General features: G+C 47.1%; 1 protein-coding gene across 1 annotated transcript; it reads left to right on the top strand.

Annotated features, from left to right (window-relative positions):
- Positions 1 to 3,935: 3,935 nt before the first annotated feature.
- On the top strand, positions 3,936 to 25,652 carry SUMF1 (sulfatase modifying factor 1; the record flags this gene model as incomplete). Its single annotated transcript, XM_084214536.1, has 9 exons — positions 3,936 to 4,145; positions 5,542 to 5,715; positions 7,811 to 7,885; positions 16,059 to 16,141; positions 18,066 to 18,188; positions 18,718 to 18,832; positions 19,686 to 19,799; positions 23,387 to 23,446; positions 24,869 to 25,652. 9 exons carry the CDS (start codon positions 3,936 to 3,938, stop codon positions 24,977 to 24,979), a joined length of 1,065 nt encoding a protein of 354 aa, XP_084070662.1. The 3' UTR covers positions 24,980 to 25,652.
- Positions 25,653 to 27,553: the final 1,901 nt, after the last annotated feature.

The raw sequence follows: 27,553 nt of genomic DNA, 5'->3' as shown, positions 1-27,553 counted from the left end.
ATGCAGAAGCTGAAGCCCGTGACTCAGGAACTGAAGCGAAGGTCAGAGAACAGAGTTTTATGGGTTTCCTATGTGGCTGCAATACTACAAGCCATTACTCATCAGGAATTTGGCAGAGTAGTGGTGCCTAATATCATTAGATAATCCTAATGAATTCTTGTGTAATCAAATCTAATCTCTAGATGGGTTCAGCAGGCGGAGGCTGTGAGTGGCTGCAGTGGCTCCAGGGCAGTGACAGAAGGGCTGTCACCAGAGCCAGGGGCAGAGCTGTGCCTGCTGAGCACCTTGAGCAGCTCTGCAAACAGTGTGCCTTAAAATAGCTCCAGCACTGAGGGATAAATCTGAGCAGCAGCACTGGGGGAGGGCACGGGAATGGGCTGCCCGGGGAGGGAGTAGTCTGCCCCTCCGAAGATATTCCTCCCCCAAATACCAAAGCCCTCATTTTTGCTCGTGGACTAGTTTGATTCTGGGTCTTGGTCAGTTCTTCAAAGGAGCGCATAGTATCCCAGAATGGTCTGAGTTGCTCCCAGCCCCATCCAGCCTGGTCTTGGACACTTCCAGGGATGGGGCAGCCACAGCTGCTCTCTCTGGGCACCCTGTGCCAGGGCCTCCCTAGCCTCACAGGGAGCGATTTCTTCCTAATATCCAACCCAAACCTATTCTCTGTCAGCTGGAATCCATTCCCCCTTGTCCTGTCATTACATGCTCCCATGGCCCCTCACCAATTTTTGGGCATTCAGCCAAAAATAGTGACCAAGCTCTGCAAAGAACTTGCTAGATTTGAAGGGATGCTGGCAAAGACAAGATAATAATAAATAGAAGTTTCCAATGCAGGAGAACATTTCCATTTGTCTTTAGGAGCTTGCTGTGGGCTGCTGCTGCAGGCACTGTGAGTTCATGGGGCTCCTATAATCTTACAGCATTGAAAAGAGGTAAAACTGTAGGGCAGTGTGGGAGTGGGAAAGGTCACCTTGGGAAGGACCAGAGCATTCTCTTACAGGAATTTTCCCTGATAATGGGACCTACAGGAGGCAGCCCTGAGATGGGAACAGTCCTGTTCAAATGAGGGCTGGGCTTGGAGCCCACACACCCCCAGAGGGTCGAGGGAACGAATTCAAGAATTCAGAGAGGAAATAGAGAAAAAACACTTCTTGGTAGGTATCACTTCAGCCCTGGGAGCTGCACTATGAATGTTTGGCCCAATTTCACATGTGGTTTCAGTCACAAGAAAACAACTTGTGAGGGATTTTTAGTTTTTGCTATTGGAGTCCTTTGTTCTTTTTCTCTTTTTCAAACCTTGTTCTGCTCCACTCCTACTTTATTTTTAGCAATTATGGAAATTCAGCACTGATGAAAGATGCTAAAATGAAATTTGAAGTAATTTATTTTTCTTTTTATTTCTATTGTCTTGTTTTATGTTGACAAATTTGCAACTAACCATTGGCTGTTTTGGAAACATTGCACCTCTAGCCTGCCGGGTGGCTTTGCATGGTTTTGTCTTTGCTGTTTTGGTTTTGTCTCTTTTGTCAGCCCTGGAAGAAAAATGAGAGCAGGAAATATCCCAGGACTGTGAGGATCAATCTGTCTCCTCTAGCTCATGGCTGGTCTTCACAATGGGGAGGATGATCCCAGAAGTTCCCTGTCCTTAGGGAGATCCAAGCAGGCACTCAGGGATGAAAAGCACTCCTAGAACACCTTAGCCTCTCATGAAGTGCTGGAAAATCTCTCATTCCCACCACATTTTAATAACAGCAAGATCAGAAGCCTGGGGCCTCGGTGTGAGGAGAGAGAAAAACCAAACCTTGCATGGCTGAGCACAAAATGATCCACAGCAGCAAAAGTTCTCCAAGTCCTCAGGATCTCAGCATGGAAGTTGGATGTTGCTCGGAAGCAAACTGTAATTATTTCATCTGTTCTCTGGGGAGAGTAAGGAATATGAACCCTCCTGATGGAGCCACACAAATGATGCACACAAGAATTCCAGGAAAACAAGCCATGAGAACGAGTGGGCAGGATACACCAGAGAGCTGTCCCAGCTCGTTGGAAATCAGCTGATTTTCCTGAATTCCAGCACCCCATGGCCAGAATCCCAGGGCTTTATTAAGGGGAGGTTATCCTGGCAGACTGTCTTCAGTTCTAGAAGTCTGTAGAACTTGGATGCCTACCTTTTGCTCTCGCTTCAGTGAATTGTATTGGGAACTTTTCTGACACTTTTCTGGAGCAGGTCACAAGGCAAAAGGGACCAATGATGGATAATTGGAATTCATCCCTGTGAGGCTTCCTGTCACATTCTCTGAAAAATCCCCTTGCCCAGGATTTTCACCTGGGATGCTGTGAAGCCTCAGAGAAAAAATGAAAATAAATTCTTATCTCATTTGCTTCTCCTGTGTTGTGCTCACATGTGGAATGTGTTTGGAGATTGTTTACCCACAGGTGATTGTTTCAAGGGATTCTGCTGGGAAATATTTTGACTTTTTGGCCAGTTGATGCCAAGCTGTCAAGAGTCTAGAAAGAGTCGCAAGTTTTCATTGGCTTTTTAGCTTTCTGTAAGTATCCTTTCTACATTCTTTAGTATAGTATTCTTTAACATAATATAATATAAATGAATAAATTAGCCTTATGAACACATGAAGCCAGATTTATCATTCCTTCCTGCCCCTCAAATACAATAGCCTCCCAGCACTGCCATTTTACACAGCAAAACTTCACAGAGCAGTGCAGCTCCTTTCAGCACTCACACACACCAAAGCATAACACCCCTCCTTCACTCGTGCTTCTCTTTGCTGCAAGCATAAGCCAAAATTACATGGAGTATTTTGAATTAATACCCCGCAGGATGAGTAAAGATTTATTTCGGTGTAGGGGATGATGCAGATCCGTTCTGTTGACAGCTCTGAAGAGAAGCTTGTCACATTCATATTTTCTGGAAAAATCCCCTTGCCCAGGATGCTTCTCCTGGGAAGCTGAGAAGCCTCAGAGAAAAATGAAAACAATAATTATCTCATTTGCTTCTCCTGTGTTTTGCTGCTTTGGAATGTGTTTGGAGATTGTTTACCAACAGGTGATTGTTTTATTGGTTTCATGTGAATTGTTTTGAGTTAGTGGCCAATCACGGTCAGGCTGCGTGAAGACTCTGGAAGGAGTCAGGAGTTTTGATTAGTAACTTTTTAGCATTCTGAAAGTATCCTTTCTGTATCCTTTAGCCTAGTTTAGTCTGGCATTCTTTAATACAATATATTATCATAAAATAATAAATTAGCCTTCTGAGACAATGGAGTCAGATTCATCATGACTTCCTTCATCTGGGAACCCTGCAAATACAAGAGAAGCTCCCACAGGAAAGTAAAGATTTTACAGAGTCTCCACCAACTGCAGTGAGCTGCGGGAGAAATGGAGGAGAAGCCCGGAACTGCGAGTCCCTGCTGGAGAGGGGCAGTCCCACAGCGCCCTGCCAGGGACGGCCCGGCCGCGGCCCTCGGGGCCCCTCAGGAGGTACCTGTGGGACACCGGAGGTGTGTGACGGTCGGGTGAGATGGCCGTGGGCATCTGAGGTGTTTGAGTGGATTGCTGAGCTCCCCTCTCTGTGTGCTCGGGACCAGGGAGGGCTCAGCAGAAACTGCGGTGGATGGCGACACAAGGGGACAGGGAGGGACACAGAGGGGACAGGGAGAGGATGGGAGGGACAGTGGGGTCAGGAGGGGAGAAGGGAGGGACACAGAGGAGACAGGGAGAGGATGGGAGGGACAGTGAGGACAGAGAGGGACACAGAGGGGACAGAGAGGAGCAGTGAGATCAGGAGGGGACAGGGAGAGACAGTGAGATCAGGAGGGGACGCAGAGGGGACAGCCCCACTCCCGCCCCTCAGGGCGCGGCGCGGCCCCTTTAAGACGCTCTCGGTCACGTGACCGCGCGCGGCACGTGGCCCCGCCGCCAAGATGGCGGCGCCCGCCCGGCTGTGCCGCTGCCTCTTCCCGCTGCTGCTGCTGGCGATGGGAGCGGGAGTGGCGGCGGCCGCCGGGACCTCCGGTACCGTCGGCTGCGGCTGCAGCGCCAGCCGGGCCGCCGGGGACGGGCGAGAGGCGGCGGCGCGGCGCTATTCGGCGGCAGCGGCGGCGGGCAGCGGGCGGAGCGCCGGGCAGGGGCCGGTGAGCGGCGGGGCCGGGCCGGGAGGGGGCTCGGCCACCTGAGGGGCCGGGCCGGGCCGTGGGGCGGCCCCGGCGGAGCACGGCCTCCTCCGGGTTAACGGAGCAGCCGGGGAACTGCTGTGGGGAGAGTTTAAATTATGGGCGGGTGGGGCGAGCCCCTGAGGAACTGGGCTTGGGTGCGGGTGCTGCTTCGGGCCCCACCTCGCTCTTGCCTCGCGGAGAGAACGGGAAAACATGAGGGGCTTTCTGTCCAGCTGCCTCTGCTCCAGTGCTGGGAAGCTGCATCAGCTTGGAAAAGCCTGTGTGCAACAGGCAGTGGGGGAACTCGCTCCACCAATTGGAGAGTATTTAAAGAGTATGAATTGAATAACCCCTACTGTGCTTGGGGTCCGTGTCACCAATGGATGTTTTGTGTGACAAACCTGAGCAGTTCTCTGTGGGTTTGGAGAATGAAAAAATTCTCTGACCCTTCATGCAGCTGGCAGCTTAGCAGTAGGTAATGAAAGCTAATCACTAATTATGCTCACAGTGTAACTTGATGATGCTCAGCTAGAGAACATATTTACCAGCAGAGAAGAGTTGGCCTCTGCATCACCCACAAACAGGTCTATTTATTTCCAGCATGGTTTTAGAACTGGGGAGCCAGCAAGAGTTAATTTTGCACTCGTTTTAGCCCAGTGAGCTCTGAGCCTGGCTTGGAAACCTCCTGAGGGATTTGTTCTAGCTACCAAGGGTTGGAGAGAGATTGGGAGGGAGGAAGTGGTGCAACTTTGCACCACGCTGTCATTTCCTAAGTCCTAAAAAATGTAAGCAAATTTATCCTGAAGCCCTTTTATGGAGTCAGTTTCAGACTGTCTGTAAGAGCTCAGATTCTTCTCAGTGGAGAAAGTTACAAGGACACAGCCAGCTTCAGATGGGGGTAGTCTGAAGGAGAAGCTGTTTGTAGCATTTTTTATGGGCCAGTTACAAGTTGTGTGGATTTTAGGTGTGGCTGGGAGAGCTCTACAGTGGAGAATAAACACAGAAATGGGATGAGTAAGGTGATGCCAAATACTCATTCCCCTGTCCTGAAGAGGCAGGAGAGGTGCTGGAAGCTGCTGTGAACTCATTTTCTGCTTCTTTGCTGCTCTGGCAGTGGTGTAACTGCAGAAATAACAGCACAGTGTAACGTAGGAAACACAGCAGGTTTCTCCTCATGGGAGCACAGGCATGACCCAGACTTCCTGTGAAAAATGGGGATTAGTTCCAATTGCAGTTCTGTCTGCTGTTTCCCCAAATGGGCTGGCCAAAATGCTCCTTCCAAATCACCTGCAGAGGTGAGGAGCAGGAGGAGGAAAAGCAGCCTGGGCCCCTCCGTGGCTCACTGTTCCTCCCCTGGGGGGTGTTTGCTGTGCAGATGGTGCTGATCCCAGCAGGGGTGTTCACCATGGGCACCCAGGAGCCCCAGATCCAGCAGGATGGAGAGGGCCCTGCCCGCAGAGTCCACCTGGGCAGCTTCTACATGGACCAGTACGAAGTCAGCAACCTGGACTTCGAGAGCTTTGTGAACTCCACGGGCTACATCACGGAGGTGAGGCACCCTCAGCCTGGGATGATCCCAGCTGGCACCCAGGCTTGTCTCTTTGAAGGATGTCACAACACTTGTTTGGGAATTGCACACTCCAGTATTTCTGCTGGAGGTAGTGGGGAAAAGGAATTGCCTCGCTGTCCTGGGCTGAAAGGGCAGTCAGGTGTTTGTTTCTGACTTTAATAATTGTCACCTGAGCTCACATCTGTCCTGCAGCCTGCGTGATGCCAGCAGGTCTCTATAGGGGGTTTTGGGGTGGTTTGCTTGGGTTTTTTGATATTTGGGTCCTGGAGTATAGGAGCGTGCCCCCTGTTAACAGAGTGACAGAACTGTCCTTTGTCCCCTCAAAAAGGAAAGAAGCCCAGAAGTTTCTCTCCTTGATTAGGTGCAAAAGCCACTTCATAGGACCTTGGGGACTTCACCTCAAACTTCAGGATAGCTAATTGGACAGAAGCCAAAAAGTCCCACCTGGGCAATTCACTAGGAAAAGAAGAGAACGAAACTGATCGCCTTTGTGAGGTGTTTTTCCAGGAGCAAGGACCTCCTGCACCTGGCTCGGTTTTTCTGTTTGTTATTTTGTCTTGTATTAAACCTTTTTGTTTCCAACACTGCAACAGAAGCCATCCTGCTGATTTTTATGCCTCCAAGGGTAGCTGAGCTATCTTAGGTGTGTTATAGACCTCCCAGAGCTTATGGGACCTAGCTCAAAGAGACTGCTATAACACTGGAGCTCTTTGTACCAGGTTAGATTTTCCTTATTTTAGAGAAATCTGGAGAAGGGATTTAACAAACTGAGATGGTCAGGGACTCTGCAGGCTGGCTCAGCACAGCTCCTGCTGGTGACAGAGAGCCCTGTGCCTAAGGAGGAGACAACAGCAACTGCAGTGATAATTGTGTGCCTGTTCCTGGGCACAATGGACTAGGAATATGTTGAGGTTCCTGCCAGAAAGGAGCCCCCTGTGCCTGAAGCTCAGCTCCCTCCTGACAGGTGACTGTTCCTACGCAGCTGTTACAAGGCCTGACAGCCCTTTCAGGCAAATGAAACCCAGGGAAGGAGCAGGTCTCCAAGGAGGCACTTTGCTGAATTCACTTGATGAACCGGTTCTCATTTGGAAGGCAGGATCCTCTGGTTGGATCAAGAGCTTCTTTTGTCTCATATTTCTGTTTCTTAGCTCCATAATTATGAAAAGAGGGAGGTTTAACTATTTTGAGTTGGAACAAAGCTTGCTTGTAGCAAACAGCTTCTGGGATGAGCACCTGTGTCGTGGGTTCAGTGTGGAATCACAGAATATCCTCAGCTGGAAGAGACCCCAGGGATCATCAAGTCCAACCCCTGGCTCTGCACAGATACCCCAGCAATCCCACCCTGTGCCTGAGAGTGTTATCCAAATGTTCCTGGAGCCCTGGCAGGCAGAACTGCATCACGTGGGCCCTCTTGCAGACCCCATGGCTCAGCTGGTGTCATTGAGTGCTGCACTTACACCTTCTCCCTTTTCTTCTCTTGGTATAATGTACTGTGATTGATGGAAATTATTTGTATTTTTTATTCTTTTGGATTGATATAGTGCTAGATTTAATGACTGAGTTACTTTTAACTCTTCATTGTTGTAGCAGCACTTTTAAACATGGTACTACTGATGATGGAGCAGTAAGTGACAAGATTCAAGTCTTTTATTGTGCTTCCCAAAGGAAAAATAAGAGGAATGAAACATGCCCTTTTGTATTAGACTGATGACTGTAGCATTTGAAAGCAGTTGGGACAATCAGAACTGCATTTTTAATTAATAAAAGTAAAAACATGTGCAGAAGCTCAGTGAGCTGCCATCTGCCCAGTGGCTGCTGAACAAAATCAACATCCAGAGAAAAAAAATCCCTTCTTTTGTGTTCCAAAACAGCTTCCTTGAAAGAAAACTCAAATTCACTATTAGAATTTGTTTGGTCAAAGGTTGGACTTGATGGCCTTGGAGGTTTTTTCCACCTTAAGGATTCTCTGCATTTTTTTTATCCTTGATAAAATGAAGCTGTAAATGTTGAGCATGTTTCCAAGAATAGCATTCCTTTGATGACATCATGGTTGACTCCTTTGTTCTTTCCACAGGCAGAGAAGTTTGGTGACTCTTTTGTGTTTGAGGGGATGCTGAGTGAGGCAGTGAAGGCTGACATCCACCAAGCAGTGAGTAGCACAGCAGGGGGAAACTCCCTGAGCAATCCCTGGGCTCTATCTGTTGGCAATAAGAGCAGGGAAAACTGAACTCTGTGATGTCCCCAAAGCCAGGTGCAAAAATGGGGATTATGGAGAGGTGTTAGGCCAGGAATCATAGACTGAAGTGAGGAGGATTTGCAATCTGTTTTCTGTCCTTTTTCTTTAAAAAACAATTAAAATTATCAATTCCTGATGGGCAAAACTTGGTATCAATCCCTTGTCTCTTTTTGCCCCCTACCTGAGACGTTCAGGCTGTCTGTAAGATTCCTTATGTTGTGAATGGCTGGAGTTTATGATGTTTCCTCCTCTCTAGAGGATCCTGTGTTCATTTGCTTCTTTTCCAGCTCCCCTGGGCACTACAGTGGTCCTGGTAGGGGCAGTGCTGACTCCTTTGGAGCTGATCCAGTTTTTCTGTTGAGTGAAAGTGAATATTGGTTTAAAAAGAAAGGAATTTCTGTAGTAAATCTGCCCTGCCCTCCCTTTCCTTATTTTTTTTCTGTTGTGACTCTGTTGCTGAGCCTTCCTCAGGCTTCATTTACCTCCTGCTTAGCAGGTCAGGTCCCCTTTGCAGCTCTTGGCAGATAAGCAGATTGTGCCCTGTCATCTCCTGGATGAGCTGATCTGCTCTGAGCACAAGTTTGGACAAAATCACCTCCTGAGCTCCCCTCCTGTCAGAATTCTCCTCAGCTCTGAAGGGGCACAGTTTGATTTTTGTTTTCAAGGGGCAGCCTGAGAGGTGGGAGGTTTCAGGAAGCCCTGTGTGAGTGTGTGCTCTGAGGGACTGGCAGAGAACGTGGGATTTGGGTTCCTGCTGCCAGGGAAGGAAGATTACAAGTGCAGTTTGTAATCTTTTCGTTCAGGACTAGCATTTGTGCACTGGGAGAGATAAGGCTAAATTGCAGTTCCCACCACCAGCATAAGTGATGCAAAATCCATCCGTGGATTTGTTCTGCCTTCATAAAAATAATAAAAAATACAAATAAAAAAATGACTGGTTCATCCCATCTTCCCAACAGTCAGTATTGGAGAAATTCCTTTTCCTGTGTAGTTCTGTGTTCCAGAAATCCCTAAATCAGTTTCTGTGTTTTAAAACAAACAAACAAACCCCAAGAATGCTGCTGTAAGCTCAGCCTTGACAATTTTGTAAACACAGTGTTGGGAGCCACTTTCCTGAGTGTGTCAGCCAAATTTCCAAGTGTTGGCTGCAGTGCTCACAGGACAAGTGTTATGCCAGAGGCCTGGGATGGAGCCCAAACTGGTCTTTTTTGGCTGCTGCTCTCTGAAGGTTTTCTGGAGCTGTTAAAAGTAAACTTGCTGTTAAAAGTCATCTTCTTCAATCATAGCTATCAGATGAAAAGCAGAAATAAGATATAAATGTTGGTATGTTACTGGCACTGTAAATCCCTCCAAGCAACCATTGGGAGAAAGGGCTGTGGTTTTCCTTTGCCTCAAGGAGTGTTTTGACAAGGATTGTCTCCAGGTGAGGCACAGGGATGTGAAATGCAAATGTGAATATAGGGGAAGAGCAACAGGAATGTAAGTTTCTGAAGTGGTATTTCACATGCTGTGAAATAACTGGGGAAAGGTGAAAGTGGAAGAACCAAACTAAATAATTTAGAAATGATGAGCTGTGTGTGTCTGTTGGGGGTTTTGCTCTGTTTGGCTACTTTGTCTTCTCCAATTCTGAAAGCAGATTTATCAGAGCCTCAAAGCCACTGGCTGAGGCAGAGCTGGGGCTGGTGGCAGCTGCTGAGGAGTGACCCAGCTGAGCTGCAGGGTGATTGTTGGAGCTCTGGGTGTGCCTTTCCTGGAGGTGAGCTGGGCTCCCCGATAGCCACTGACAGGAATGTGGGCTGGCCTCACCTCTGGAAGGGAAGCAGTAAAAAGGGGTGTAGCAGCCAAGGATGGAATTGTTGCAGATTTCTGGGAACTCAGGTTTTAGTTTTGGCCTCCAAGTTTGTGGTGGTCACGTGGCAGAGGGAGGATTTGGTGCTGTGCCAGATGAGAGAGTTACTGATGGAACTGGGGAGGACTCCTTCAAATGGGTGAGGGGGGAAGGTCCTTTGAAGCTGAGATTATTTGTGTGGGCTTAAAAAATTATGAGAACTTCGCATCTTAAATTCTTCACATGCAGTCTGGAGGGTAGAAGGCTCTGGAGAGACCATGGAGCCCATTCCAGAGCCTAAAGGGGCTCCAGAAGAGGTGGAAGAGGACTTTGGAAAGGGACAGGACACAGGGAGTGGCTTCCCACTGCCAGAGAGCAGGGATGGATGGGATATTGGGAATTGTTCCCTGGCAGCGTGGGCAACCCTGGCACAGGTGCCCAGAGCAGCTGGGGCTGCCCCTGGATCCCTGGCAGTGCCCAAGGCCAGGCTGGACACTGGGGCTGGAGCACCTGGGACAGTGGGAGGTGTCCCTGCCATGGCAGGGGTGGCACTGGGTGGGCTTTGAGGTCCTTCCAACCCAAACCATTCCATAATTCCATTTTATTCTGAGGGATTTGAGAGCTCTTGCCAACCCCTGCAGGAGTTTCCTTGCTGCCCAGGTACCAAGGAAAAGGGAACCAGGATGGCACAACAGGAGTGCAGCCTCAGGCTTTGCTCACTGGAGAGTTGTTTTTCTTGGCTCATGGAAGGCAGAAAAATTAATTTTTTGCTTCAACACCAGATAAATTCTACACTGAAGAGCCTGAGAGCATACAAATGTGTGCTGCCTTTGTCTGTGAGAGTAGGGAATTTTGGGTCTGGAATGCAGTGGAATTGGCTCCCTGGCAGCTCAAGCCAACACGAAGTTCTGGCCAATCCAGAACTGTGGGATGCTGCTTTCATCCCTGTTGGTATGAAAATCTCTGCAGTGGCTGGAGCTGTGCAATTTGCCTGTTTCACAGTAACCCCAAATTGAAACATTCTGCATTTGAGCTGAACATCCCAAGGTGCTGCTGAGAGGAGCCCTGGCTGCAGGTGGGACAGCAGTGCCAGCGTGGGCAGGGTGAGCTGTTCTTGCAGCCCCCAGTGCTTCAGCTGCTCCCTGCAAGGAGCTGGAAGATGGAGCTGTTGAAGTGTTCCTCTGTGGGTTTTTGTGCTCTACTCCCACTGCTAAGAGGGATGTGCAGGAATTCTCCCTGGGAATTGCCAGGAACATCAGCCTGTGTTATCAGAGCTGCAGTTTATAGCAGGGCATGGTTTGTGCCTCAGGACAAATCTGTGCACATCTCCTTTCCTTACAGCTCATGTGCACTTGGTTAGTGGAAAAAATGACCAGTTGGAGGGCAGATTTAGATGTTGGCTGGAAATTAGACTTCCAGAGGTGTCTGCCTTCACCAGGAATATCAGTTCCTCAAAAGAAGCTTCTTCTGATTCCAAAACTTGCACTTAATGAATCTGACTAGATTTTAGCATCATGTATTTGTGGTTATTTTTCTTGGAGGATTGACAGGGCTGTGAAGTTTTACGCTTTCTGAACTGAAGTTCAATGACCTTTCCTTCTGCAAAGAAAAGATCCCTTCATAAAAGTGCTTGTTTCCAATCGAGTCTGAAATATTTTTTGAAGTTGTTGACTTACAAAGTAAAATTAAGTGTATTTTAAAGCTGCTGCCTTTCCTTGGTGTGCAGTTTCAAACTGCTGTAAAAGACTGGATTTTAAGTCAGATAATATTCAATATTAAACAAACCCCCTTGTTGCTTCTGTTCCTGAGCTCGTGAGGGAGGCCATTAACATTAGAAATTAAGAGTGAGAACAGATTCTTCTGTAATTAGAGCTTTGGGGGAGCAGGGACTTTTAATTGATAGAATAAATAGCATGGGAATTGCAGGAGCTGGCAAAATCAGTTATTCACAGAATCCTGGAAGGGACCTCTGGAGATGCTCTAGTCCAGCCCCTGATGCAGGTGTGAGCTGCCTGCTGGACAAATCCTCCTCAACCTGTGAGTTTGGGTTTGTGTGTGGTAGGATTTCCCAATCCTGGCTCACTCCCTGTCCATAATTACAGCAGGTTTGTTCTCTGTGGGGACAATGAAGTGGGTCTGTTGCACAGTAATTATTTTTATTTCTTAAACTTCTCACCCTACTAAAAATGCTCTGTTTTCTGTCTGCCTCTTTCTTCAGTAGTTCATTAATCAGTGCTCAAGGTTTAGGGTCTGGCTTAGAGGAGGAAGAACTGTCAGAGATTTATGTGTATCTGCCTTACACGAATAAAATAAAACCTCATCCAAAAATTCTGTTCTTTACTGAATAACAAATTTTTCCTCACATCCTACCAATGCTAACAAGATCCTTTTGCATATTAAAGATGTACAGAGCTCAACACCATCTGATTGAAACAAGTGGTAACCTATTAAGTCAGCTTCTGAACTGGAGTGGTTTTTTAAGAACCCACCACTTAATAAATTATTCTTAAAGTGGCTTCCAGACTTGGGCTGCTTTTCACTCAAAATCTCTTTTCACACAATTAATTCCAAAGTTCTTACTCTGCAGTCACTTTTGGTTTTTTCCAGCTGTTTATTCTGACCTGGAGTAAGGCTTTTAAAATACTTTATTAAAATAACATTAGAATGCTGTAGCACAAAAAAAAAAAGCTGATGTTTGGTGCTGTATGACTGGACAGCAGCATGAATTTGTCATCATCTTGTGGGCCTGTCTTAAAGTTCAAATCCACAGCTTTGTTATTTCAGGGGACTTGCTACTTGATGGAAAAGTTGGAGCCTGAGCCAAGATGAGCTCCTCTGTGGAGTTTATTTTTGGTAATTTTTCAGATACATAAATCTGATTTGAATTTGAGATTTGCTTCTCAAGTGGGGGTTGTTTTTCTCTCAAAAGTGGCCTGTGACAGGTTAGTGCAAGAATAATGAATACTTGTATGGCTTTGGGCTGGGTGGCTTTGGGGTGGTTTTTAGGGGTATTCCCCTACTGCAGCAGCAGCAACAGGGTAATGCTGACAATGAAACTCACTTGGTGATGTTCCTCATTCTAATTTTCTTTTCTACATAGATTTAGGAAGGAATTTTCTTCAAGCTAATTGTGTAGTTTAAAAATCTTGACATTGTGAGGTAATGGAGCAATTAAAGTTAGGCTGTCCCAGCCCACTTGGAAAGGAAAATGGAATACTTAGGAGGAGAATTTTCTGCAGGCTGTTAGTGGGAGCTCAGGCTCCAGCTCTGCAAATTGCTCTGCCCCAGTGCAAAGCTCGTGGGCTGGAATTAATTGTTTGAGCTCTTCCCAGTGTTAGCACACTGGGCTCTCTTTTCACAGTTCTCTGGGTCTGCAAGAAGCAGAACAGGGAGTTCTTAAGGTTTAATCCTGGAGGGGAGAGCTGGATAATCCCTGTTTCCAGCTGGATCAGACCAAACCAAGCCTTTGTGCCTCTGCTTTGCTCTGGGAATGTTTCCCTGTGCACCAGGGTGTAAGGATTGCAGGGCAGGTGTGGGTAACCTGGCACAGGTAACATGCTGCAAGAATTAACCAAAAGAAAGGGGATTGTCCTTTCTTCTGTTCAAGAGCTGTTCAGCAGCATCTGCTGCTATTTGGGCAGCAGGAATCTGTTGCCAGTGCTCAGAACATGTTTTGGAGGGAAGCAGAACGTGAAGTGTTATGAAAGTAACTAAGCTCATTATTGGCAAGGGAGGACTTGGCTGTATTAACTGTGATGTTGTAATATCTCTGTCTAATTAGCTCTTCTGCTAATTAGATTTAGAGCAATTAAAAGCTTTAAAGACTTGTGAGAAGTTCTGGGAGAGAACTGTAGATTTCAGGTAGGAGATTTCTGGAAGGAGCAGCTTGGGGTGTGTTCAGCGGAGCCAGGGGCTGCCTTAGGTGAGTCTCCAGGTAATTCTTGCAGGCTCTCCGTGCTCTCCCCCTGTTATCCCTGTCCCAGCCCTGCATGTGTGACTGCTCTGGGTGCTCTGCAGAGCCTGGCAGCCATTTGGTGCTCAGCTCAGCAGAGCCACAGCCGGGAGCTGTGCGCATGCAGTGCTTTCCTGTGGAGAGACATTTTTCTTGGGTTAAAATAAACCAGCCTGATTGAAAGCATCTGCTTTTTCTTTTGCATCACAAAAATGTTTTCCAAAATTAAAGTCGTCTAAAGTGTAAATCTTTGCAGTCTCCTGCAGAGATGTTTTTATCCAAAACCCAGCAGTTTAATTTACAAAAATATGTTGTGCTTAGAAACTGTCGAAATCTTTCTTGTGATCTTTCAGATTTTAGCTTTAGCAAGTGGTTCTGCTGCTCTTTTATTTTCCTTAAATAGCTGTAAAATGCTAATTTTGGATTTCTGTCCTATTTTCAGTGTAGTTTAAAGGTCAAACCTCAATATGGGCGAGGAATTGGTTAAATCAGTCTAGTTTTAAGCCTCTTGACTGTTGTATCAGTTTAGCTGCCCATCACTCTGAAGCTTTAGTACTGTGAAGTTGAGCTGAGTATCTGCAGGAAGGTCTCATTCTGGGGTTTGAATGCTCAGTAACAGAGCTGTAATTCCCTGATCAGATCAGATATTTCTCATGCTTTTTGCCAAGGGTGGTGGCTCTGCTTGGGGTGAGAATGTCCTTTGTTGGACACCAGGCCAGAACTGGGGTCGGTGTTGTTGACTGATGTTCTTGTCGTGCTGGGGAGGGCAGAGAGGGTCTGTGAAAGCTGTCATTGCCTGGGGGGTCCCACTGAGGGGGACAGCAGAGGACACAATGTCTGGGTCAGCAGCAGGCTGCTGGGAGCATCATGGTTTCTTTGGTGCTTAGCACTCAGGTGTTCCCTTTGGGAGGGATGTGTCCACACCGTGTGTGAGCACCTTCCCAGCCTGGAGGAGCCCTGCAGCCTCCTCAGGCATTTCACAGCCTTTCCCCAGGGCTCCTCAACGCTCTGGGCTCTGCAGCTGTGCTGCAGCAACAGCCCTGCAGCTTTAGCCCAGGATTGCTGTTGATTTTCAGGGAGCTTTTCCATACCCAGATGTGCTGCAGGCAAAATCTGTGTGCTGGGAGGGGAGGAGGGAAAGACTGTCAGCACAGCCCTGATGGGGCTCTAAACCCAGGATGATGTGTGTTTGGGCACTTGCTACTGAAACATCCTTGTGAGTGATTTGATGTGTAGCTTGGGGCAGAGTTTTCTCGACCATCTCTGTGTGACATAGATAATCTCTTGTCCCACACACATGTAATTACATGTTCTGTTGAAGGATGCAGCTTCTCCCTAGAAGCTGCTCTTAAAATTGCTTGACCAGACTGATTCTGGGGCTCCTCAATACCAGCTTGCAGTGACTTTTTGGACTTTGCTCTGAAGGTTTGGTGAGTTAAAGGGTAACACTCTTGGCATCTTTCCTACCTCTGTGAATAGCACTTAACAAAGTCAGTCTAGGACTAACCAGCCTCTGGCTTGTTTACCTCCTAAAGCATTCCAGGCTTATTTTCTCTGATTTTTGTTCTTTATAGACATTATCTCTGTAATAGGAGTATTTTGGAAACTGCTGGAATAAACCCACTGTTGATGGGTGGCATAAATGTTCCTTTCTTTGCATCGGTGAAGGCCCCATTATTAAAATAAGTATTTCTAAGTGAATATGAATCACAACAGTTAAGCATTTCTTTGAAGTAAGCCTTATAGAAGAAACCCCTAAGGAATGTCTTCCAGGAAAAACTCCTTGGCCTTGAAGCACCAAATTTGGGACTTCTGTTTTGAGAGAACTACTCAATGTCTGCATTGCTACACATGAATTTGGCTGTGTGATGTTTCCCAGCAAACCAGCTGGGGAGAAAAAAAAAGAGAAAGGCTTCATGCTTCACTTCCCTTGTGTGGTTCTTCTGTCTCCACCTTCTGGAAGCTGAGAGCAAATAATTTAAAATCAGCTGAGTGGGTTAATGACCTGGAAAGCAAATGTGTTGCAAGATGAGTGTTTGACCCCCAGCTAAAGGGCATAATTGTTTTTTTTTTCAGTGATGTCAAAACACTGAGTCCAGGGAGTAAATAATTAGGGTAAAAATGCTCTTTAGGCCAAAATTGTAACTTTTTTCCCTCTCTGCAAGTTGTATCAGACTGCTGTCAGGCAGGAGCTGAAATTCACACAGGCACAGGCTGGTTTGGGTTGGAAGGGATCTGGTGGTTTTTCAGCAACCCCTGAGCTGGGAATTGAAGTGTCCTTCCCTGCTGCTCTTGTCCTTTTTCAGGTGGCAGCTGCTCCCTGGTGGTTGCCTGTGAAAGGAGCCAGCTGGAGGCACCCTGAGGGCCCTGACTCCAGCATCTCCAGCAGGTGAGCCATGAGCACCCACTCCATCACAAAACACAGGGGCTGTCCCTGTGCTCCCAGCAGGAATGGGGCTGCAGGAGAGGGCTTTTATTCACTCACCTGTTGGCTGCTGCTTCTGGGACTGTTTTCCCACCTTCTGATGAGCTGCATGCAGCTTTCCATGGCCATGGGCAGTGATGGAGAGCACAAAGGTCTGTCAGGACCGTGCTGATTGATCCTATTTGCTGTTCATGTTGGTGTGCCAGCAGGGAGCACAGCAGATCCTCCCTGGGTCACAAACTCCAGACCTGGGTTTGGAGGGGAGGAATCAATCCTCACTGTGTGCACACTCCAGGAGTCTGGGCACTCTGAACTCTTCCATGTGGGATTTGGAAGCCTCTTTCTCTGGCAGCAGAAGACCTGAGGAGTTTTCTGCTTTTTTCACTGTATTCTGACTCTGTGAAAAGTCAGTTGTGACTATGTAGAACCTCTGAATGCTTTGGAAAACTCTGCTTTTTCTTACAGCTAGTGCCACCTGTTGCCTGCACAAATCCTGAAACCTGCTGATCCTTGTCTTCATACAATTGCTTTCCATTCTGAAGTGGGATGAATTTTAGGCCTAGAAAATCAAATTACTGTCTTCATTTGGGACCTCTAACATTGCAATTGCTTCTCTGACTAGGCAGGTGTCAATGATGTTGGCACTTCATCAGCTAGTGAAAGTTTCTAACAGCATTTTGGAATCAAATCAGACTCCCTAGCCTAGATCTAGTAGGTTTTTGAGTCCTCTAAGGACAGGACTTTGTTAGTGCACCATCATCTGATGGCTGAAGTGCTCAGTAACGAGTTATCTGCTCTCCAAGGGCAAGGAAAGAATTATCTGAGGCAAAAATAGAGATAATAGCTGGAGGCATTGTTAGGGGGAGCCAGGAATTGAGGTCAGAGCCAGCAGACAGGAGCTGGAAACCTGCCATGAAATTCTGGGCTGCTGCAGACCTGGCCTGGCACAGCTGCTGGGAACCTGCCACCTGGAAATGGCCCCAGGGGTTGACAGGGATACACTGGATTTTTAAATGGGGCAGGAAGGGAAGCTTATAGCAAGTTCCTCTCCTGCACCCTCAGCTCTGGGAGCATCTTGGTCTATTGGAGGCTTGGATGGGGAGGATCCTTCTGCAAGAATGCCTGGGCATTTTTTTCTGTCTTTTTCTGGAAAAAGGGACGAGGTTTTTAATGTCAGTCCTGGAACCAAACCCCATGAAAGATGGGAGCTCTTGTGTAAACTGTGACTGCTTAAAGCACCCAAGGAAAGTCACTTCCCAGCTAAATTTCTGCAGTTCAGTTTCCTGGACAGGGTGCTGCAAAAGCTGATGTTGGTGAGACTCTTCCTCATGTCACCTCTCCCTCAAAGCCCCACAGCTGACAGCAAGGACAGGACCCAGAGCAGGACAGGAGCCCCAGGGGAGGGAAGAACAGTCAGCATTAAAGTGCATTTTCCTGTTGAGCCTCCTGCCTCTGGCTGAGATGGCCCTGGCCAGGCCGGTTTGATGCAAGGTGCCCTGTGCCAGGCAGGTTTGGCAGTGGTGATGCTGCAGCTTTCCAGTGCTTTCCTTTGGCTCTGCAAGCACCCAGGCTCCCCCAGAGGGCAGGGTATGGATGGTTCTGGGTGCTGCACTTGAGAAACCACAAACCATAAATAACTGCAGAGCTGGAGGTGGCAGCAACGCAAGACAAACAGAAGTTAATTATTTTCTCCTCCTGTTTCCCTCTGATGGCTGCATTTCCCTTCCAGTATTTTGCTGTCTTTCCTTAAGTAACTTTCCTGTAAAGTCACCTGGTGCAGCTGTAACTCGTCAGACCTGTGTGCCCCTGTCTGGCTGTCACATTGTGCTGTGCAGCCCTGAGTCTGCCTGGTGCCCTGAGGAGCCTGTCCTGCTCATTTTGTTCCCAGAATGGACCACCCAGTCCTTCATGTTTCCTGGAATGATGCCCTGGCCTTCTGCAGGTGGGCAGGGAAGCGGCTGCCGACGGAGGCTGAGTGGGAGTACAGCTGTCGAGGGGGCCTGGAGAACAGGTACCTGTCCAGGGCAGCCCTGAGCAGGGGCTGGAGCTGGGCTGGGAACACAGGGAGGGCTTGTGAGGGGTTTGTTACCCCCAGAACAGCTCTGCAGCCAGGCTGGAGGTGCTACCTGGAGAGGAGAGCTCCAGAGAGAGCTCAGAGTGCCTGCCAGGGCCTAAAGGGGCTCCAGGAGAGCTGGAGAGGGACTGGGGACAAGGCCTGGAGGGACAGGGCACAGGGAATGGCTCCCAGTGCCAGAGGGCAGGGATGGGTGGGAGATTGGGAATTGTTCCCTGTCAGAGTGGGCAGGCCCTGGCACAGGGTGCCCAGAGCAGCTGGGGCTGCCCCTGGATCCCTGGCAGTGCCCAAGGCCAGGTTGGACACTGGGGCTGGAGCAGCCTGGGACAGAGGGAAATGTCCTTGCCATGGTAGGGGTAGCACTGGATGGGATTTAAGGTCTCTGCCAACCCAAACCAGTCTGGGATTCTATAATCTGACTTTTAATTAACAGTGTTTGACAGCTGCTCTGTTTGTCTTTCCTCAGGCTTTTCCCATGGGGCAACAAATTACAGCCCAAAGGGCAGCACTATGCCAATATCTGGCAGGGAGAATTCCCCACCAATAACACAGCAGAGGATGGGTACAAGGGGACTGCACCTGTAAGTGTGTCTCAAAGACAATCCAGCATGTGGAAATGATCTTAATCTTCCTAAAATTAAGGTCTGTCTTCAGGAGGATGAGCCATGGCTGTTTTCCATCCCTGTGCTCTTTCATTTTAGATTTTAAGCTGCATTAAATTTCACTGCAGGCTTGAACATTATCAAGGGACTCTTTTACAAGCTAATTGAAAAGTAAAGATTACTTTCATTTTAACTTCTACTTCCTCTCAAACTGACCTCTTTCCCCCCTCCCAGTCAGTTTGTAGTCAGAAGCTGAAACACTTTCTGCCTGCACTTCTGGCCTTGCAGTTTTGTGAACTCAAAAATCATGCAATAATTTAAAAGAAATTAAACTTCCCTTTTGGGAAAAGGTTGGGCCTGTCTAGTATAACAACCAGAGTGGAATTTTAAAGGCAATCAAGAATGTGAATGAATTATTTAATCGTAGTTAAGTAAATCCAAAAGTTTGATCAGAAGAGGAGTCTGCACAGGCAGGAGCTGACAGCCACCCTGGCTTTTCCTTGGTGGGAGGAGAGTCTGGGAGTTGTGAGTGGGCTCAAGTCCCTAATGCCAGGTGTGTCTGCTGCTCAACCAGTGCCTCTCTGGAGAGGCTCAGTCTCCAAAGCCAGCGTGGGGATGCTGTGTCACACTGGAGCAGGGTGCTGAGGATGCAGAGGTGACCAGAGCCTTCCACCCTGCTTGACTTACATGCAGGATGTAGAAGTGTTCCAGGTCTGCACTGCTGATCTGCTGCCTGCTTCTGGGGCTCCTCAAAGTGCACCTTGAGCAGACTGATGTGAGGATTCCAAGCCTGTCTGGAGTGTCACAGAGCTGTGTCCCCTGTCCTGTGCAGGTCTCTGCCTTTCCCCCCAATGGCTTCGGCCTCTACAACATGGTGGGCAACGCCTGGGAGTGGACATCGGACTGGTGGGCTGTGCACCACTCCCCCCAGGACCTGCACAACCCTGTGAGTGTTTGCTTGGCACATCTGCAGAGTCCCCTCTGGGACCAGGGTCTCCTTGCTGTGTGAAAGCTTCTGTTCTGTGCTCCTGGGGTGGGGGATTGGGAGCATCACAGCACAGCTCATCCACACTGCAATCGCAGTGCTCTGGTGCAGTTTTGGTGTTGCTTGGTTAGTTGTTCACACCTGGTTAGAATGCCCATTGAATACTTCCCAACTGGCCTCATATTACAGAAATCAGGAATGTATGGAATGACTTCTTTTGAAAAAGGAAGGGTTTTAGCTTATTTATATTGCTACAAGCTGTACTTATTTTCCCCCTCCCAGGCAGAGAACAAACCATCATGAATTATCTTTCTGCCTTCTGGTAGCTTGTTTTAGACTGAACATGTGATAAAACTGAGTTTTAGGAGAAGTCACCAGGCTCTGAGAGGTGAATCTTTGTTTTCCTTTGTGGCAGGCAGATGAAGGTTCCTGCAGGGTGAGATGTGTGGGATCACTGATGCTCTGTCTCAGCAGATTCCAGTTCCAGTGCTAGATCTGCTCCTCTCCCAGTTATCCAGGATGAGTAAATCCCATGATTTATGAATATGACAAGTAAGGCCGCATAGTTTGTCACTCAAAACCCCACCAAATACAGTGGGTGTTATTTACTAACAACTTACAAAGCACTTTCAGGTTTATTTTTATTCCTGGTAACTACTTGTGAAGGCAAGACAATCAATTATGGAACCCCCCAACAATCTGTGTGCAGAATTCCATCCATTCTTTGTAACCAATCCCCAGCATAGCCCAGATCTCTCCAGTGCTAGAAAGCTGCTTTGAAGATTTTGGGTGTTAAACTTAATATGTTAAAAAACTTTGCCTGAGCTCTGACCCTCTGGAAGAATTCAGAGTCTTTTCAGCCCAGAGAACACATCCTATATTTAGGTTACACTGCCTTGTGCTCTGCAGAGACTGGAGAGCTGGGCTCTGATAGATCTGGTGCTAATCAGTTCTAATGTCTCAGAAGATAACTGCAGCCTGGCTATTTTGGGACACCTTTTCACATGAGGAGATGCAGTTTCCTTACCCATTTAACCAGAAAAACCCTTTGGAATTCACTTTGAAGTGCTCTGCTTCAGACACTGGATTCTGACAATCAGTTTGCATATGAAAAAACCCTAAAAGCCTCATTGTTAACGCCTGATTTTTAAATACTTCCTGAAGTGTCTGGGTTTAAAACTTCAGCAAACTCTTGGAGAGAGCAAAATTCACAGGATAGTGGTTCCCCACCATCACCTTAATCCAGCAGGCAAGTGTTGCTGCCTTGGCATCATCAACACCAAAGTGTCTCAAATAAATAATTATAATAAAGGTGCCTCACTGCAGTCACAGAATCCCAGAATGGTTTGGGTTAGGAGAGACCCTAAATCCCATCCCAGCCCTGCCATGGCAGGGACACCTCCCACTGTCCCAGCTGCTGCAGCCCCAGTGTCCAGCCTGGCCTTGGGCACTGCCAGGGATCCAGGGGCAGCCCCAGCTGCTCTGGGCACCCTGTGCCAGGGCTGCCCACCCTGCCAGGGAACAATTTCCTCCCTAAAAATGTAACTGATCCTTTAGCAGAGAGAGCAAAGTGTGTGTGTGAGGTCCAGTCAAACCACAGTCCCTTTAGGGGTTATTTTGTGGTGACTTCTGGCTCTGATTTTTGTGTGAGCTGCAGTTCTTTGTTTGAAAATTGATTTCTCTCAAAACAGGGTAACCATGTGGCTGTGCACTGAAAATCACCATGTACCATCAGAAAGCATTTGTTTGATGTAATCAAAGAAATACAACTTTATTTTCATTAACAAAAAAGCTTCTGGGGTTTTTTTTAGTAACTTTTGAAAGAACAATCCTACTTTTATGAGCTTTGGTGATGGAATGCACAAGCATTTATGTAATCAGACTGGAATATGTCTGTTGCAGTATTCTAGTACAGAATAACCTTGTTAATTTACAGTAAACTCTGGGGTTTAAATCTGGGTTCAAAGTCTGGACAGCTCTGGCCCTTTGCACCAAAGTCCTTCCCCTTCAGTACCAGCTGGTGCACTTCTCCAGGTCAGGCCATAAAACAATGGTGGTTGATAGAACAGAGATTTGCTTGTTTAAATCAAATGTGACCTTAATTGCTGGGCTGTGATTAGCTTTTATGAGGGGAAGCACAGCCAAGGCAGTTTCCCTCATCTGTCAGGGAGATATGTGCACAAGCAAATATTAACACTGCAAATGCTGCTGCTGATGTCTATTGGTTTTCTGGCATCTTTGCCACTTGTTTACTGATAAACTCTTTGCCTTCAGTGATTTTAAATAGGAGAATGATGCTTTATAATGGAACAGATTTATGAAGGACACTACAGCAGATTTCTGCAAGTGAGCTATTTCAGGGCTGTAATCCTCCTTCAGAGGCTGTGGGGGTCAATTTAGGTTGGTTTTTATGTTACCAAATAACTTTTGATGCTCAATTTTGGCCTGGTGGAAGATCTTTGTAGTTAATAAAAAGATGCATTTCTGAGCCTTTGGTTCACACGCTGCTCAGTACGGGTCAGCCCTTTGTAATTGCTGACACATTATAGATTTAGAGCTTTCTAACCCTAAACAAAAATGTTCCTCTTCATTTATACAAGTGTCTTTGGAGCCAGTTGCACAGATTGCTGCTCAGCCCTGCAGCATTTAGGGGAAATCCTGCTCCACAGCCCCATTGTTCTGCTTTGTCTGGTTCCCATAGAACTTTTTTTAGGTCAGTTTTCTCCTGGCTTCCCTTGAAATGAGATTACCAGGCTGGGTGATGACTGTGCTGGTTAGAGGCTTATCTCAGAGCAGGGACTGTGTGTGCATGTGCAGGTGTTGTGGGGACAGTTTCCAGAGGCCACAGTGGGAGCAGGGCTGTGCTGTGGAGCAGCACCCAGGCTTGGAAGGAGCGGATCCTGCCTCAGGGTGTGGCTTTCCTTGAGTATTTGGTGCCATTAAATGCCAAATTCTTTTTCACATGTATAAATTTTGGCAGTAAACATGAAGCTGCTGCAATTTGTGGGGTGAACTTTCACACAAAGCTGTCAAACTCAGGGAGTGCAGGGAGAAGCTTCTAGAGTACTAACATCAACTGTCAAGGTTTTCTGACAGTCCCTGGGATTTATGTTCAGTTACAAATGCTCTTCTGGGGTAGATTCTTCTAGAAGGTCACCCCTGGTAATGCAGACCTGTGTGGGAGACAACTGTACCCCTTGAGACACGGTAGGAGGGATTCATGGCAGGTCTGACCAGACCAGTCACAGGGTGATCACTGAGGAAAGCTGGAGCTCACTTCCTTCCTGGTAAAATCCTCTTTAGGAACCCCCCTGTTCCCAGGCATTATCAGTGAGCAGCACCTGGAATATTAAATATCTGCAGCACTGGGGAGGGAGCACAGTCACTGTCACCTGCAAATCCTGTAGGGCAGAATTATTTCAAGCTGTCTGCTTCAGACACCACTGAGATCCGTGTCTGGAATATTTATGATTGCTCCTTCCCCATCCCATTACTCCCTGTAATCAGCAGTTATTCCCTGAGTACTGACCAGTGTCCTCCCTCCCCAGCAAGGGCCGTCCTCGGGCACGGACAGAGTGAAGAAGGGTGGATCCTACATGTGCCATAAGGTAACTTATGTGCTCTTCTCCTGTTCCTCTTCCCTCTGAAAGCACTTGACCATGATCCTCTGACAGTTTCCTGGCAGCCTGGATGCTTGTCAAGGGCTTTCATGGGATTTATGAAGAGCCACACCTGATGTTCCTAAGGACCTATTTTGCTTAGCTTGGAGTTAAAACAAGTAAGTTTTTTTAATCAGTATGGATTTTACATGCAGAACTTAAAATTGATGTAGGCTTCTAGTGGTGTTTTCATGCTGGAACTTGAGTGATACTTGTGAGAGTGGAAAGTATGGATGTGGTTTTGCTTTTTAAGTTTTAGAATGGCTTTTGATCCAGAAAGGATATGGAGCTCTGAGTAACCTGGTCTAGGAAAAGGTGTTCTTGCCCAGGGCAGGGAGTTGGGACTGGATAAGCTTTAAGGGCCATTCAATCCCAAATCCTTTTACAATTCCATGATTCAATGATATCAAGTGTTTGCTGAGCTGGTTGGGAGATGAAGTGTTTCAGCTGAATTGGTGGCATACCTGAAAATCCTTCAGAACTGCCAGGATGTCACTACAGAATGATGGCTGTTCATGACACAAAATAGTGTTTTAAACTCTGCTCATGCAGTGCTTAAAAGCCCTCATTGTATATCTCCTGTTTCATTAAAGCTGTCCTGTTCTTCCCTTGCAAAGCCTGTGCTGGCAAATCACTCTCATAATTAGATTAAATTTTCTACAGTGAGATCCCATTTTCTACACTGATTTCCTTCTTAGGTGAAATCAATGTCAGATGTTAATTAGCAGTTTTGATTAAATTAACACTGGAATAGGCTCTTCAGTGATGAATAACATGACCCATTTTGAAGGTTTGTGAAGATTCTAGTCTGCCCTAGTCTTTTTTTGTAGGTGATAAAACTAGGCTGTGTATCAAGACAAAACCACTGACTACTGTTGGTACAAGGGCTCTTTATTAGGTGCCTGATGTCTGCTGAGACTGATCTTTGTGTGCTGGTGCTCTTCTCCCTCTCAGAGCTGACAGATCCTGAAGTTGCGCCTTTTTACATCCCATCCCAAAAGTCTGGCACCTCATTCAGGGAAATGTTCAGTACCCCATTCCAGTGGGGCATTAGCACATGGATACACAGCTCAGCCTCTGAGGGCAAGCTGAATGGCTGTTTTGGCTTTTTCCCAGAGCAGGAGAGACTCTTGGCTGACACTTTATCAGACACTTTGCCATTGAGTGTAGTTTTTGTGTCAGCTGGTGGCTGTGTAGGATTCCCTCATTTCTAACACAGCGATTTCCATCCGTAGCACTTCATCGATCTGTCCCACAGTGATGGCAACGTTTTGCTGTATTAATCTAACTAATTAATCTGTGAATCTAACAAGTTGTTGCCTGAGGAACCCCAGCTGTGCTAAGAAGTTCCTTTTCTGTGTTGCTGTGCAGTCCTACTGCTACAGGTACCGCTGTGCAGCTCGGAGCCAGAACACTCCTGACAGCTCCGCGTCCAACCTGGGCTTCCGCTGCGCCGCCAGCACCGCCCCGGGGCCACGCTGAGCCACATCACAGGGCTTGCTCAGGGCACAGGAAGGGCTGCATCCCACCCCAGGGACAACAAACCTGAGCAGTGTCCCTTGCTGATGGCACACAATGGAAAAACCTTGCTTGAGGTTCCTGCTGAGGGAAGAAAAACCAACATGACTCGAGAGCGCTTGGAGAACCTTCATGTTCACGTGCAGCCTGGCCTGGGTGTTTTGGATTCAACTGGAACAAAACTGAGCAGAAACATGGCAATCGTGCTTTCAAAGATTACTTAATCCCAGAATTAGGCTGAAAAAAACCTCCAGAATTATTGAGTTCAGCCCTTGACTGGTCACCACCTTGTCAACTGCAATTGCTCCTCTTTAGACAGGATCTTTATTAATTAGTTTTATTTATGTAAAACTTCTACACTCAAATGCAATAAGAAAAGACTTTATAAACTTCTAGACAGCTTTAAAAGAAATTCTAGGCAGTTAGGAAATTCTAGGCAGCTTTGAGAGACAATGAAGGAGTCAAGAATGAAGGCTGGGAGATGACAGCTCTCCCCACAGGCAGCTTGTCCTTTGTTACATTCCATTTGCAGTGAAAATCATGTCCAGAAATGGGCTTCTCCTGGGGAGATATTTGCTGCTCTTTAGAAAGTGCCTTCTGCAGCTAAGGGAGATGATCCTCAGGGTGATGATGATTAGAAATCTTGTACATATTTGAATAAAATATCAAACATTTGTTTATGCCAAAGACTTTTATTGATGGAAAAACACAATTTCCTTTGAATTTCTTGGACGCAGTGTAGGCATATTTTAGGGACTTGGAAAATGCAATACTGGCCTCAGAAACTGAAGTTAATGAATGATTCCACTTGAATAGGAGTCATGGAAGTGATGGCAGATGGAACTGTGAGCCCTAAGACCTAATAGGGTAAATTTCTAAACTGTTTTGTTGAAAATAAAATTCCTCACTGGAAAGGAGAGGAATTTTAGCAAGTGAGAAGGGAAATGGGAGCAATTGAAAGCAATTGAAAGCAACCTCGTTTAGGGATCTGAATGTGATGGTGGATTAACAAAAGCCTTGGCACTGATACTGATCCTTGCTAGTGTTGTCTTTGCTGTAGAAAATTGTGTTTGAGTTTAATGCAAATCCATCACCTGGCAGCTCCTTCTGCAGTGGTTTCATGTTGAAAAGATGACACAGGAGAATGCCTGGGCAGCCCTTCACCAAACACCAGCCTCCAGTGGGGTCCAGGTAAGCCCAGCAAGCAGAAAAATCTATCCCAGGACACAGCATGATGTGGCATAACATGGAGATATTGATAGTCATTATTGCACTCAGAGTAGAAAGGAGGAAGGATGAAGGGAAGCTCAGAGCCTTTTGAGCTGTTTGACTGGATTCATTGTGGATGAGCACACTGAGCTCTGAGGGGCAGACTCTGAAGCTGAAAGGAGTCTGAAGGAGAAAGTGACCAGAAATTCAGCAGATACAACAAAGACTATTTCTTTCCTAGTTTCTTGACAGGGAATTTTTTTGTAAGATTTTGGTGCACTCCCCCAGGCAGCTGCAGTGCCAAGGCATGGTGGAGTATAGTGCTGTATGGAAAAAGACCATTAACAACTGTCAGGATGGTTTAAAACTCAAAAATTATGTTGTTTTTGCAAGGCCCTCAGTGTGGCTGTTTTGAGCAGTCCAGCACTGTTCCTGTTCTGGGAAGTTTGCTCCAAGCAGATAACTGGGATCAGGTCACTCCCAGGAGCTGCAGCACTGGCGTGGGCTGAGGACTCAGATTGCAGGGACAGAGGGCTCAGCTGTGCTCCTGCTGTGGGGCTGTGATCAAGGACCAGATACTGCTCAAGGTGGTTGGATTTTTTTTAATCTGCACTTCCTTAACTACTCAAAATCATGCCAAGTGCATACTCATAACAGGAAGGTAACAAACCGTGCTGTCATCCTGAAAACGAGGAGTGCAGATGCTGTAACACTCATCTTGAAACTTTGCTCAGGAGGGAAAGAAGAAGTGGATTGGATCATCTGCTCCCAGCCCTGTGGTCTCAAGGTGGCTGGCATGATGCTTTTTCACGGAGAAAACCAGATAAAACTCTTCTGTACAAGAGACCTTGCAGTCCAGGCTGTGCCCTGGGATCCTGTGCATTCCAAGATAGGGGATCCAGGGAGTTTCCCTCCTGTAGCAGCAGGGACCCTAAGAGGCAAGGACTGAAGTTAATGTCCACTCAGCCTGTCAACTACTTCTGCCAGCAGCTGAAATCCTTTGGAAGGTTCTGCACTGACAGAAATGATGCTTAATGATTAACCCGAAGAGAAATCACGTGGTAATGTTTATCTTAACATAAACCCACAGCTGTGTCTAAACCCCAGCAGCAGCAGGAAGGCACTTAAATGGGGGAGGTTAACACTGCATCTTATCAAGGAAGCAAACATAAACACCAAGTAGGATTTTGTTTAGTAAATAGCAAAATGTCCTTTATCCCTGGTCAGTATCAGGTTAATCAGAGTGGTTTGTGTTGGAAGGGACCTTAAAGCTCATCTTGTTCCAACCCCCTCCCCAGAGCAGGGAACCTTCAATTGGTTCAGAGCTGC

Source organism: Fringilla coelebs (assembly GCF_963513975.1).
Source record: "Fringilla coelebs genome assembly, chromosome: 13".
In the NCBI taxonomy this organism is placed as follows: Eukaryota; Metazoa; Chordata; class Aves; order Passeriformes; family Fringillidae; genus Fringilla; species Fringilla coelebs.
The sequence above is the reverse complement of the archived record's forward strand: the minus strand, read 5'-3'. Positions and strand labels throughout refer to the sequence as shown.